At 44.6% G+C, this 14,351-nt stretch overlaps 1 protein-coding gene across 2 annotated transcripts in view; it reads right to left on the bottom strand.

Moving 5' to 3' along the window:
* Camkmt (calmodulin-lysine N-methyltransferase) overlaps nucleotides 1–14,351 on the bottom strand; it is a 383,042-nt gene that overhangs the window by 42,822 nt on the left and 325,869 nt on the right. Inside the window, 1 exon segment of one of the 2 annotated variants that reach the window (NM_001134463.1) lies at nucleotides 7,086–7,152. The exons of the other annotated variant lie outside the window; for it this stretch is intronic. Coding sequence (NP_001127935.1) covers nucleotides 7,086–7,152 — 67 coding nt within the window. 2 annotated transcript variants of the gene reach the window in all.

Consider the following 14,351-nt stretch of genomic DNA (forward strand, 5'->3'; position numbering starts at 1 on the left):
GTCCCTCACTTGGAGCCCACAGATACGATAGGTTGATTGGCTAGTGGGCCCCAGAGAGCTGCCAGTCCCAACAGCCCTGGCGCGCTGGGGTTATAAGAACACGACTAGGGTTGGGGATTTAGCTCAGTGGTAGAGCGCTTGTCTAGCGAGCGCAAGGCCCTGGGTTCTGTCCCCAGCTCCGAGAAGAAAAGAAAAGAAAAGAAAAGAAGAGAAGAGAAGAGAAGAGAAGAGAAGAGAAGAGAAGAGAAGAGAAGAGAAGAGAAGAGAAGAGAGAAGAGAAGAGAAGAGAAGAGAAGAGAAGAGAAGAGGAGAAGAGAAGAGAGAAAAGAAAAGAAGAAAAGAAAAGAAAAGAAAGAAAAGAAAAGAAAAGAAAAGAAAAGAAAAGAAAAGAAAAGAAAAGAAAAGAAAAGAGAACACGGCTTAGCCAGGCAGTGTCGTCCTACACCTTTACTAACCCAGTGCTAACCCAGTGCCCAGGAGGCAGAGGCAGATAAACCTCTGCAAGTTTGAAGCCAGTGTGGTCTACACAGCAAGTTCCAGGACAGCCAGGGCTTCACAGAGAAACCCTGTGTCCAATAAACAAACAAAACAAAACAAAACAAAACACACCCCCTAACCAAAACCAACCAAACAAGCAAACAAAATAGGCGTCTGCACCTCGCCTTCTTCACAGCAGTTCTGAGGATCAAATTCAGCTCCTCGTGCTTACTAACCAAGCACTTTACCAACTAAGCTATGTCCACAGGCCTTGACCTATTCTTTCTACAATACTGAATTTCGAAAAGAAAGAAGAGCTGTCTCTTCAGACCAGAAGACCTTTCCTCAAGGATGCAGAAATCTGCCATGCGTATCTGACTATTAGCATACACTTTGGTCAGTAGAGATCAGGAAGTTCAAACAAGCAATACAAATGCTAACCTAGAAGATGAGGCTTTGTTAATTTGCTACAGTTTAGGGGTGCCCCTAAAAACTGTCCTCAAATACTAAAGTCTGGCTCTTCCTCATTAAAAGGGGACTATATCAAAATGCACAATGTTGGGTGACACCCCTGGGGGAAGCTTTCATCAAGGTAAAACCGGGTAGTAAGGACCAGGGTTCTCCCACAGACTCGGCAAGCAGGCCAACATTATACTCGAGCAGAAAGAACTGCGTGTGGTAATTTCATTTTCTTGTATGCCAGATAGCAAGGGAAGACACAGGAGCATAGCGGTTCTGGAATTGCACCTCTCAAGATTCTGTTACCCTAGTTTTAGGAAAACTCACTAACCGGTGTATTTTATCAGACAATTTCTTAAAGAGCCCTCAGCTTCCGTATCTCCGTTACCTTCTACTAACCTTCCTCTTCAACCTGACAAAGTGCAGATAAATGCCTACTCACGCTGTCAGTTTGTCTACAGACACTGCACACGCCAGCCTGAGAAGCCATCCTGAAATGAAAGTCGCTATCTGATGTAGGAGCTGCTGTCTGACTCTCTGGGGCTTGACTTTGCTTCCACTAAAAATGATTCAGTTCCCTAAACCTTGTGGATCCACATCTTTCAAATGCAGACCCTAAAAGCCCCCAAGCTCTGGGGAGCACAAACACTAATTGCTTCAGGGAATGAAAAAAGAGTAAAACATTAAATAGAATCCTTGTCTTCAAGAAAATCAGCTGCCTCCCTTCCTGGAATGTCAATTGCAAGAGGGCACGGACTTCATGGGTGCTGCTCCCCAGGGTGTCACGGCACAGAGAAAACAGAAAGCGATCAAAATTCCTATCAGCAAAGGAACAGACCAAGAAGCCTGGAGACAGCAGCACATTAGCACCAACAGTGTGTGTTTTATTCCACTGAGGTACGCGTCCGAGACCAATAGCAGTTTAAAGAGAGACTAGCCTGGAGAGACGGCTCAGCGGTTAAGAGTGCTGACTGCTCTTCCAGAGGTCCTGAGTTCAATTCCCAGCAACCACATGGTGGCTCACAACCATCTGTAATGGGATCCGATGCCCTCTTCTGGTGTGTCTGAGGGCAGCAACAGTGTACTCACATACATAAAACAAATAAATCTTTAAAAAGAGAGGGAGAATGCAGGGGATGAAGCTGGCAGGGCAGACAGAGGGTACGGCACTGAGTCACTCAAAAGGATGGATTCGGATGGACAAGGAGGGACGAGATTAACAACTGTGGTAAGAATGATTAAGACGCTATGGCCTGAGGGATGATGCCGTGGCCCAAGTGTTGGCACGGAAGACTAAGGTTTGTGCTAAGGTTTGGTCCCCAGTATGGTGAAGGTGGTAGGGCCTGTGGGAAGTAGGGCCCAATGGGAAGCCTTAGGTACTGGGGCGTGTCTTTGAAGGACAATGTGGGATCCTGGAGCTCCCTCTTCCTGACCAAGAGATGAGCAAATATGTATGTACCTCCCATTGCCATCTGTCTCAACCCTCAGGGGCCCAAAGCAATGTAATCACCCAGTGCTGGGTGGCTCCCCGGAAAGGCAAGTCAAGGGTAAACCTTTTTCTCTGTGTAAGTTAATTGTCTTGGGCCTTTTGTGATAGTCATCTCACCCTCTAAAACCAAGTTGAACAGTTTATAAAAACCCGTGGTTTAATAAAGAAAAATAAGAGCTGCAGCTTAAATTCAGTGACAACTTTCAAACAAATACATTTTTCCCCTTAAGGGAAATTTACTTTTATCATCACGGTGAGGCTAGTTTAACAATTCTGAAATTGTAACTTTTTCACTAATGTTAACCAGAGAATGATGGTATTTGCTGATTCTGGAAGACCCAGAAATATGCAGACGTCAAAGCTCCAAGTGGTTCTTTGTTGAGAGTCGCAATTTTGAAGACAGCTTCAGATAAACCCAACAATTGAGCTGCTGTAAATACCCTTGCTCTTTCATAAATTTCCTGCTATATTTAGAAGTACAGCTTCCTTTGTTCACAGACTGCTCCAACTGCTCCATATTTAGATTCCCAAAGGTGTGCCTTGGACTCATTTGATACCTGAATGAATAGCTATGTGGCTTGACGAACAGGAGAGCTACCAGAGGGCTGTGCTGAGATCTTGGAGATGTGCTTTTACAAAGTGCTTCGTGTGTGTGATCCCTGGCTAACCATCACTAAGGTTCCCACCTTCACAAGCATGCCTTCCATATACAACACAGTGTGATTGGATTAAACTGGATTAGAGGCAGCAAGATGGTTTGGTATAGGGTCGGGGATTTAGCTCAGTGGTAGAGCGCTTGCCTAGCAAGCACAAGGCCCTGGGTTCGGTCCCCAGCTCCGAAAAAAAAAAAAAAAGATGGTTTGATATATATTATAGTTGTTCTTAAAAAAAAAAAAGGCTGGGTATGGTAGTGCATGCCTTTGATCCTGGCACTGGGGAGGCAGAGGCAGGCAGGCCTCTATGAGTTCAAGGCCAGTATGGTTTACAGAGTGAGTTCCAGGACAGCCAGGGAGACATAATAAGAGCCTGTTTCAAAAACAAACAAAAGTTGTGGTGGATAAGGAAGAGATGTTTGTGAGAGCAGGGGAGATTACTACAAGGCTAAATGAAGCACCTGTCATAGCCCCTTCCTTGCAAAAAGTCCCCGCCAACAAGCACTGATGATGTGTTTACAGTCATATAATTCTCTAAAGCATGGTTCTCAACCTGTGAATGACAACCCCAGGGGAGTGGAGGGCGAGACTCTTTCACAGAGGCTGTATATCAGAGCTACTGCTAATCAGATATTTACGTCACAATTTATAACTAGCAAAATTACAGTTGCGAAGTAGCAATGAAAATAATTTTACGGTTGGGTGTCACCATAGCATGAGGAACAGCATTAGGAAGGCTAAGAACCACAGCTCTCCAGTCTGCCGGTGTGTAAGAGGCAGGACGAGGTGAGCGGAGAGAGGAAGACTGTTGGTTACTGTGCTGGTCCGCTCCGCATACTGTGACAAATGCCTGAGAGTATTAACCTAGAGAGAGGAAGGTCTTTCCTATAGTTTCACGTGCTTCAGTCCATGGCCAGTTGACCCACTGCTTTTTGAAGCTGCGGTGAGGTAGTCTATAGAGTTGGAGTGTGGGGCAGAGGAAGCAACTCACCAGGAAGCAAGGGGGCTGAGGTAGATCCGAGACTGAACTTATCAGCCCCACATCTTAAAGGGTTCCCCTTCTCCCAGTAGCACCCCAGGCTGTGGTCCATGCCTTTAGCAGAGGTGGCCACTGAAGGACACTCCTGCAAACCACAGCATTACTAGGGGCACCAAGTGAGGGAGTCAGAGCACGGGCTACCTGTCAGATGTCTGGGCAGCTTCTCATGCCTTGCTAAAACCCGTATTTTGGAGGCTCACAGCTCTCAGATCACGACTTCCCTTTCAGCTTTTACATCTCCTGCGCAAATGAAGTCACAGGAGACATTCAGCTGTTACAAACTTCATGTCAAGCTTTGAAGAGCTTTTTAATAGCAGAAATATTTGGCTCACGTGTGGGCTTTGTAGCTATGGTAAATACCTCTTAGTTATCTGTCGCTGCTGTTATTCCACACCTCCAATTTGGGAGAAATTCTGCATATGCATTGAGGCACTAGAAAAGAATATTGAACTGTATCTGAGCTCCTTTGTGAATGGGTTCCTTTTATTTCTTCTCTCATGGAACTAATACGTTCATCGCATTGTCCTGGTTATGGGTGGGAAAGCAGTGGGCACAGAGGGATGCTGATTGCTGTGACAGTGGCTGGTGGCTTTGCTTGCTTAGCTGCTGGAGGTTAAGTGGTCAACCAGCTCCTTACTGATCGTGCTCACTGAGTCATTTGCTTGTACCACGTCCATCCATCCGTGTGTGTGTGTGTGTGTGTGTGTGTGTGTGTGTGTGTGCTGTGCATGTGTGTGTATGTCTGTGTGTGTGTGCCTATGCGTGTGTGTGTATGTCTGTGTGTGTGTGTGCCTATGCGTGTGTGCGTGTCTGTGTGTGTGTATGTGTATGTGTGTCTGTGTGTGTGTGTACATGTGTCTGTGTGTGTGTGCCTGTGCATGTGTGTGTGTGTCATACACGTGTCTGTGTGTGTATGTATGTGTATGTGTGTTTGTGTGTGTGTGTGCCTGTGTGTGTGTCTGTGTGCATGTGTCTGTGTGCATGTTTATGTGTGTATGTGTGTGTGCATGTGTGTGTGTGTGAGTGATTGTATCATGTGGTAGAGGCTACAGGCCAATGTCTAGCGTTCTCTACCTTATTTTATGAGACAGAATCTCTTCCTGAACCTGGAGCTCGCCTGATTGGCTACCCCGGCTAGCCATCGAGGTCTAGGACAGTCCTGTCTCCACCTCTGATGCGCTAGGACTCCAGGCACGTACCACTGTGAACCACTTTTTGTTTCTTTGTCTTAACATGGGTGCTAGGGATTTGAACACATGTCCTAGAGCTTGTGACAGACACTTCACCCACTGAGCCATCAGAGTCCCTGCTTCCTGGCAATACTTTATTGACTTGGGATAAAAATGCTCTTACTTTTTACAAAAGAGGAAAGTGACCACAATTAGTCTATGATAAAGGTAGAAAAAGATAAAAGAAAACAAAACAGGGAATCCTGTGTCATTACTGAAGTCTTAGGTCTTTATGGCCTACCGTGTATCAAAATAATATATTTAGAAGTAGCATTTCTGTGCAGAGTTCCATTTGAACAAAGGCCAGGCACTGAGCATTTAGAACCTGCCCTATACTGAATGATAACATTTACTTCCTTATGTTACCCAGTTATCTTATGAAACAACAACAGGAAATTCTATTGCACTCCCCAAGTTAAACACTTGACACTCTTATACCTTAAAAATGCAACATTTTCGAAGTCTAGATATGTTTATTAATTAGTGATTATTAACACTCAGTAAACAACATTATGTCTTGTAAAAACACAATTTCGCTGCCCAGCGTGAAGCTGGGTCTATTATTCCCTGTTCCATATGCTGAAACACACTCAAATGGTCACAAATGACCTTAAGCATTAAACACATGTAAATGAGAACAGCGTAGAAAATGCACTTTTGATTGATAACTAAAAGACCAGGTTGGAAAGCATGCGACAAAATGAAGTCCTGTCCAGAAGGAGATGGCTGTGTGCGCCATGGAGGAAGGGCTCCCCGAAGTCTCCCTCCGGAGTGCTGGGATTACAGATCTGTGCCTTCCTGCCCAGCGTCACTTTGGGTTTTAGCCACTGTGTCTGGTCACCCTACTGTTTTTCTCAAACTAAGCAGTCAGGGTAGGCAAATGTCCTCAACGTGGAGAAACTTTAAAACGCCAAAGGATGACAGAGTAATAGTGGAAGATAAAGCGATTCCAAATGGAATTGTTACTATAACAAAACTCATAGTTAAACACACAAAGGGAAAATGTACAGAAACGGCCGTGTCATGTGGGAAGCACTTACGGATGCCATTCCCCTCCTAGGTCAACTGGCCACGGGGTGGGACCGCAGAGCACGATATGGCTCTGCTAAGGGAAGGCCAGCTGTTCTCCCAGCCTGGAAGAGGAGGAGCCCAAGGGGACTGTGAAAACCATCGCTAGATCAAGGTGTCTCAGCCTCAGCAGGAGGTGTCCTGGGGCAGACACTTCTAGGGTATGGAGGGTTTGTTTGTGTGCTGAAAGCTGGCCAAGAATAATCTCTTCCATTAGACATCAGGATCAGTAGAAACCAGTAGAGACATTGTTTGCTCTGACCCCAAGTCCTAAGGACAACAGCAGCAGCAACAACAATAAAAACATGTTCCCGGTGACTGCCAGAATCCCTTAGGGTGCAAAACCACCCACGATGAGGCCCACTGAAATAAGGCCATTTAAGAAGGCTAATTTAAGCTGGGCCTTCCCCACCCTTGTACTGAATGATCTTAGCATGAAGCAGCCCCAACTCAACTATTTGAAGTTTTGGTGTCCTTATCTATTTAATGTACCTGCCGACGAGATTAAATGAGATGATGCCCATGAACTGCTTAGAACAGAACCTGACACACAGAAGGTGCTCAATTAATGCTATTAGTATTACTGCATTATTATTAATCACCCATGGCATCAAGAAAGCAGTTTCGACTGGGACACGTTAACTCAGACAGGATGCAGAGAGTTATCTTACCAGCTTGATATTTTCTGAGTCTTGAACACGCCAGTCTTCTTGTTGCTTGCGATGATGCTGTTCACATCTACGGGCACAGTTAAGAAAACCTCTGCAGCGATTATCGACTACAAGAGAGAGCCTACAAACACTTTGGCTTCTTAGCACAACGGAATCAACACAAGGGGAAAAAAGGGGCAAATTTTCCACCTGTGGAAAGGACCATCTAGGGTAGCATCATGGCAGGGGACATGGCCAGAGGACAAATGCCAGAGGGCACTGCTGGGAGCATGAGGCGCTTGCTGTGCTACTTCCCAGGTGTGTGTGTGCGTGTGTGTGTGTGCGTGTGTGTGTGCATGTGTTTGTGTGTGCGTGTGCGTGTGCATGTGTGTGTGTGTGCGTGTGTTTGTGTGTATGTGTGCGTGTGCGTGTGTGTTTGTGTGTGTGTGCGTGTGTGTGCGTGTGCATGTGTTTGCGTGTATGTGTGCGTGTGCGTGTGTGCGTGTGCGTGTGTGTTTGTGTGTGTGTTTGTATGTGTGTGTGTTTGTGTGTATGCGTGCGTGCGCGCGCGCGCGCGCGCGTGTGTGTGTGTGTATGTGTGTGTGCACGTAGATCAGGCATCCAAAGACAGGTGTCCACCAGTCCCTGAGGAGGGCAAGGCCGGCCTTCGTTGACTTTCCAATCTCCTAAATGCTTGTAGGGGAGAGGTGAGCTTTGGGAGTGTTAGGAGGAGGCAGAGAGAGGGGTAGAGGGAAGCTTAGAGAAAATGCATCAGGGAAGAAGAAGGTCAACCTAGTGAGAGGTTCTTGAAGAGTTTCTGCCTGTGGCTGTGAGCTGTCGTAGAAGGACTCGTGCAGAAGAGCCATGGTTAACTTTGTGGACCTGACGCGTAACATTCGAAGACCCTCGGGAAAACCACATCTCGTTTCAACACTAGGGAAGGCTGGACTTCAGGTCTACCATGGGTGGTGTAGGTTTTCTGAGAGCTGTTCCTTCTCTCTTTGCTCTGGCCCCTCGACTGTCAGAGCCTAATGAACACACTCCCTGCGACACCCAGGAGAGCTCCTGTGGCCTTATTTTCTCTACTGACCTCTGTCTCTGGTTTCCCTGAAATCCCCTGGCTTTCTGATTTCTAAATACCCCCACTTTCTCCTATATTTGACCTGACACATTGGCTATATGAACTTCACAACCCCCCTCCTGGAATAAGGCGAGTTTAAATAAACAAGAAAGAAAATAATTCTAGTAAAGGCCTCAAGCTGAATGAAATTGGGCCCATGTGGAGGATACCAGGCGGACAATGATGTTCCCCTATTGCTCGGAAAAACAGATTTCCCGAGTGTTCGGAGTACACACTGGCCGAGATCTCCCTGCCAGAAGAGAACCACAGGATTCTTAAACTCAAATCTCTGCTTGAACCACCGGGCACACCCATCCTCTCCGAGTGAATACACAGGTACTGTGGTAGCTTTCTTCCCTCAGGAGTGGGGAGGCAAAATCAATTAGCTCTCCTAATGATGGGCTTTGTTGAGGTTTACAAAAGTGGCATAATGCAGACTTTTTCTTTTCCTGGGTGAACTTTCCTGTATGCAAATTAAATACCGTTAAATTACATTCATTAAAAAAATAAAGGAGACTAATTTGCCTACTTGTTTTGATTAACTAAAATGACACACCGGCCTACGGTTTCTGTCTATTTCAGGAGCGTTCTAGATGAAGTATCTTGCAGGAAAGGATGCTTGACGGCTTCATTCCGAGAAGCAAAATTAGTAGAGTCAACTGACAACTGTTTTTAAGTCCCCTCCCCTAGCCACACCCTACTCTGCGTTTCCATGGTACCCGAGTGCCTGCCTTAATGTGCCTGGCACACCTGTGGCGTCCTATGAGTACATGACTAATCTATCAAGCAAAACATATTATTTTGTTAGTGGAGGTAATACTTTTTATAAAATAGTCACGGGGAAGTTAAATTATATAACTCAGAAAACCTATTAATAATTTTTAGTAAACATCTTAACACTATATACTTTATACAATTTATAAAGCCGTGACTCTGGGTGGTTCGGCCTGGAGCAAGCGTGGATATTTCTATTCTAGAAGTTATTTTCTTAATGAAAAATTCATAGCAGTACTTAGGCTACCTTAGTTTTAGAACTGGGCAGGAAATATATTTTGTGGTTTAGAAGGGCTTTTAAATATATTTAAAAGAAGCACAAGGAGAAGAGGGCAGGTGTTATTTCAGAGCATCACCTTAAGAGATAAACTCTGATATTGTGCCCCCAGCCTTTAGGTCCGATTGTGATGGTCTTTCTGGATGGCACTGTGTCCAATCATAGATTTTATCACCTCCCTGTGTCACCTCAGGGTAATAAAGGAAATCCAATCAAACTGAGTCAATATGAGCGGGATAATGTTCAACACCGCAGACCCAATCCTGCTCTGTGATCGGCTCCCACCATCTAGAAGATCTCACTGGGAGGGCCTGGGAGTCAGAAAAGCCTTCCTGTGGTTTCTGGGTGAGAGGGAGCAGCTGTCAGGCCCCTTGTCAGGGCAGCTGCCGGTGGCTCACAGGGAACCAGAATTCTACCTCTGGCTTCCTTCCTAAACAAAGCACATGTCAGGAGCGAGCCTCCATTTTAATTATCTGTTTATTTTTATTCTTAAATATGTATACTCACGTACAATAGCAAGGACAGTCTTTTAGTCAACCACATACATTATAGGTATGTAAAATATTGTTGAAAATATTAGCCTGTCTGTAATTGGTAATCGAATTTGCCAGTTGTACATACATATTGAATCAGATAATTCTTCTTAAATTTATTTGTTTGTTTGTTTGTTTAATGTTTATGGGTGTTTTGCTTGTGTGTGTGTGTGTGTGTGTGTGTTATGTGAGCCTGATGTCCTTGGAGACTAAAAGAAGACATCAGATCTCCCAAGACTGGAGTTATAGTCTGAGTGCTGGGAATTGAACCTGGATCCTCTGAAGAGCATGCATAAGCTATCTGTCCAGTCCCCAAATATTGTTCTTTAAAAAAAACCATTTTAAACTACGTGTGTGTGTGTGTGTGTGTGTGTGTGTGTGTGTATGTGTGTGTGTGGTGTGGTGTGTGTGTGAGAGAGAGAGACAGAGACAGAGAAAGAGACAGAGACAGAGAGAGACAGAGACAGAGAGAGACAGAGACAGAGAGGGCATCTGTGTGTGAGTTGGGTGCTGGGTCACTCCTGGAACTAGGAAGAGTGTACCCTGGAGAAGCAGGATATACCCTTGACTGCTGAGACAGCTCTGCAGCCCAGGATTGTTCTTGAAACCAGAAAATATTTAAGAAATAATAACACTGTGACTCCTGAGGCACTGCCTTTTTGGGGGGGGGGTTATGTTATCTTCAATTTCATTGGGGGATTAAGAGGGAGGGAAGAACACTAAGATTATAACATAAATCTTACTATTTTGATCTCTAAATGACTTTTACATACTCAAAAGCTGCATTTTTTGGTTCTGATTTAAGGTTACATTCTATCTGTCTGTCTATATATCTAAGTATCCATGTATCCATGTATCTATCTATCTATCTATCTATCTATCTATCTATCTATCTATCTATCTATCTATCTACCTATCATTTTCTTTTTCTGAGGCAGGGTTTCTCTGTGCAGCCCTAGCAGTCCTGGAACTGGCTCTGTAGACCAGGCTGGTGGTGACTCTGCCTCCCTGGTGAGTGCTGGGAGACTAAAGGCATGTCTGGATTTACACTACTCTTAAATCTGTTCCTTACTCCCAACGAATCAAGAGGTGGCACCCAGGTGCCACCAGGTCTGTTGACCATGCCACTTGGTACCTTCATGCATGTCCGTCCCCCTCCCCTTCCCTGCAGCAGGTGCCATGGAAACAGGAACATTGTTTCAAGTGTGGAATATTCTGCAGCTAATGCCACAGAGGTGGGTTAAGGCAGGGAGGGTGTTTGAGGCTGATGAGTCAGTGGCCATGGCCAACCAGGTTGCCCACCTACCAGTGTTTTACTTTTCTTTCCCTCCTATCTTCCTTTCTCTTTTGATTTAAGACAGGGTTTTGTGTAACCCAGGCTGGCCTCGAACTCCCAATCCTCTCTCCTCCATCTCCCAAGTGCTAAGACTGTAGGCAAGTTGCCTAGACTCCAGTTCTACTTTTACTCATTATGGTTTGGAGAGGACTGTGCAGCGATCAGAATTCAGCCTACCACTTCTCTCCCCCAGTCTTTTATCATTGTTACCTTTCCGCCAGCTACACCTTACTTAGTGGTTATTATGTGTGAGTGCTTAGGGATTCTTTACTATACTAAAGGGGAAATCATAAAGAGCAATTCTTTTCACATTACTATAAAATACATTTGAGGGGCTGGACAGCTTGGTGGCTAAGAGCACTGGCTCCGTAGTGAGATTCCCAGCACCCACATAGTGGCTCACAGTCATCTGTAACTCCAGTTCCAGGGAACCTGATGCCCTCTTCTGGCCTCTGCAGGCCAAACACTCAAATTACAGAATAAAAAATAATAATTAAAACCAAACAGAGAACTGGGAAAACCAGATGACTACACTTCCGATTTATTCTTTGAATTCTTGTGGGTGCAGATTAGAGCCAGTGAGGCAACTTAAGGACCAAGGAGAAACTTAAGGAAACCTACTCATGAGTCTGAGAAAAATATTCAAGATATAAAATTCGCTTTACCTCAGGGCTGGGGATTTAGCTCAGTGGTAGAGCGCTTACCTAGGAAGCACAAGGCCCTGGGTTCGGTCCCCAGCTCCGAAAAAAAGAACCAAAAAAAAAAAAAATTCGCTTTACCTCAATTCTTAATTTCTTTTTAAACATCTCTTTGCATTAAATCTGAGATCAATAGCTTTCCAGGGTCAAGATTCAGAGGCCTGGAGACATAGGGAACCGACAGAATGTCTTAGAAAGATAAAAGGCTGCATAACTGGCTAGCATACAGGTCCAGAGCTAACCTCCTCCTTGCCTTACCCATTAACAATAAGTCAAGCTCACTCACTATCTTGGACTTTCTCTGTCTGCCTGTCTGTCTCCGTCTCCCCCTCACGTCCCCACACCCCCAAGAGATCTTCATACTTAAAAAAGTCAAGCTGAAGTTGAATTAACTAAACATGCTATTTTTCCTAAAAAGAATTGAAAGCTAAAAATTAGAATGATAAAAACTTAGAGACCAGTATATGAGACTAGCTGTGTTTATTCCATTCGGAAGCCAAGAGCAACAGGACAGTTTTAAAATGATGAGGCTAACACGCAGGCTAACACTGATGAGTGACGGCCAGGTCGGTTTTTATCATCTCTCTGGTCTGTTCATTTGTTTCTTAATGCGCTCATCTTGCCCATTAAGAACAATTAGCAGCTTTGCCTAGAGATTTGCTGGCTTCAGACAGGGTTTCTCCCCACTTGTTGTTGCTATTGTTACTGCTGGCACTCACCTTTACTTTTAACAAAGCAGGTTTTGGATAATATCCTGCAACCACTGTATGGTTGAAGCCTCGTAAAATCGTATAGACAGCCGGCGATTCCTGAGCGAGCTGTTTGATCTATATGCTGCATGGGCACTGTGTCATTTGCTGAATGATTTATTCTTACAGAGGGGGACACGCAAATGGGGAGGGGGCTCACTCATATTAATTCACTCAGCAGAACAGATTAGAAAGCACGCCGGTTGTAAGCTGTTTGCAAATCAACAACAACATTAGTATTAAAAGCAGGGAGCCACATTGCCAATTTTAAGGCTTTTGCATGCTTTTTTCTCTTAATTAAGATAAATTAGATCTACTTACAACAGAAAAAAAAAGGCACACAAACGTGGAAGGAGCGCACCATAAAAACTGAACCCTGTCAGGAAGGTCCTAAGAGAGGAAATAAAACGCACGGCCAGTTTGGGTCCGCATCCTGAAAGGACCCTACTTCATCTACATTGTAAGGTTCTCCCCTCCTGCCCTTTGGCACCCCGCTATATTAAACCCATTGTAAAACCCAGCACAATAAAGCTCTCTCAGGGCTGAGCCTCTGAGGACCGAATGTTAAAAATCCATTTTCTTGGGAGGGGGCTGTACCAATCATTTCTTTGAAAGGCCGGCAGGGTGAATGGCAGAATCTGAGATTTCCTCTCTGATTTCCTGGGCTGGCCTGGCATCTCTGCTGTTTAAAGCAAAGGTATGATGATAATTAATGATATTACCCTCGCTTCCCTTCTTTGGAGTCTCTGTAGATTAGCTCAATAATAATTTTAGCACAATTAAATTTACATACTGATTTCCAGAGGCTTCCCACAGTCTGATGATAAAAACTTCTAATTGATTTCTGGGGCTATTAAATAAAGTCACTTGCTGACTTCAGGGCTACTGGGCCCAATTTGAAAGTTTTCCATAATCAAAACAGCTCTCTCTCTCTCTCTCTCTCTCTCTCTCTCTCTCTCTCTCTCTCTCTCTCTCTCGTTCAATATTCCTGTCTTTCTACCCTTCAAAAATACCACACAGGTCTGAGCTGGCGTACCTGAGAGCTTCCCGGCTGCTCTCTGTGCTCCTGACAGGGAGGAACACAGGCAATGACATAGAAGAAGCCAGGATATGAGTGAGTGGAGCAGCAGCAGCCGTCCTCAGGCATATTTAGAAGAACTTGCTACAGTCTCAAGATCATGATTAAAATCTGATGTTTAAAAAAAGGGAAGCACCTTTTGTGATCTCTCTCCCTGGTGTGAGAGGCCAAGGTTGTGATTGGCTGTTTTTCCTTCCTGAATTTTTTTTTTTTTTAAAGGGCTGTCTGGCAATTAGCTGGGTGGGGCTCTGCAGAGATCACAGCTGCTTCACAGTGTTAGCCACCACGGTTCTCCTTCCTCCTGTGTGAGCTGCCGACAAGTTTATTCTCGAAAAAAAATTACAGAGTGGAAGAAAGAAGAAGGAAACAAAAATCAAAAATAGAAAAATAGGCTACAAAATTCAAAGCTGCTTCAAGCCCTTGAAGGGACTAAAAATCAAATAAGGGTCCTGTCTTCTTCACCATGTCGGGGAAAAAAGATTCAAAGCAAACAGATCTTCCATTTTTCCTCTCAATTTCTAACTGCTGTTAACTGCCTTTGAGCAAATCAGTTAGGCTGCTAAAGTGGCCAATAACTTATGCTCACTTTCTTAGTTAAAGAACAGTTCAATTTCCTGAACTCTGTGTACATATTAGTAAAGCATAATCTGATATAATGGAGTTTGAACTGTAACAGCATAGCAGAAAGAGAAAAGGAGAGGTAGCTTTTTAATCCTAAATAA

This window comes from Rattus norvegicus, chromosome 6 (assembly GCF_021556685.1).
Source record: "Rattus norvegicus strain SHRSP/BbbUtx chromosome 6, alternate assembly SHRSP_T2T, whole genome shotgun sequence".
Classification (NCBI taxonomy): Eukaryota; Metazoa; Chordata; class Mammalia; order Rodentia; family Muridae; genus Rattus; species Rattus norvegicus.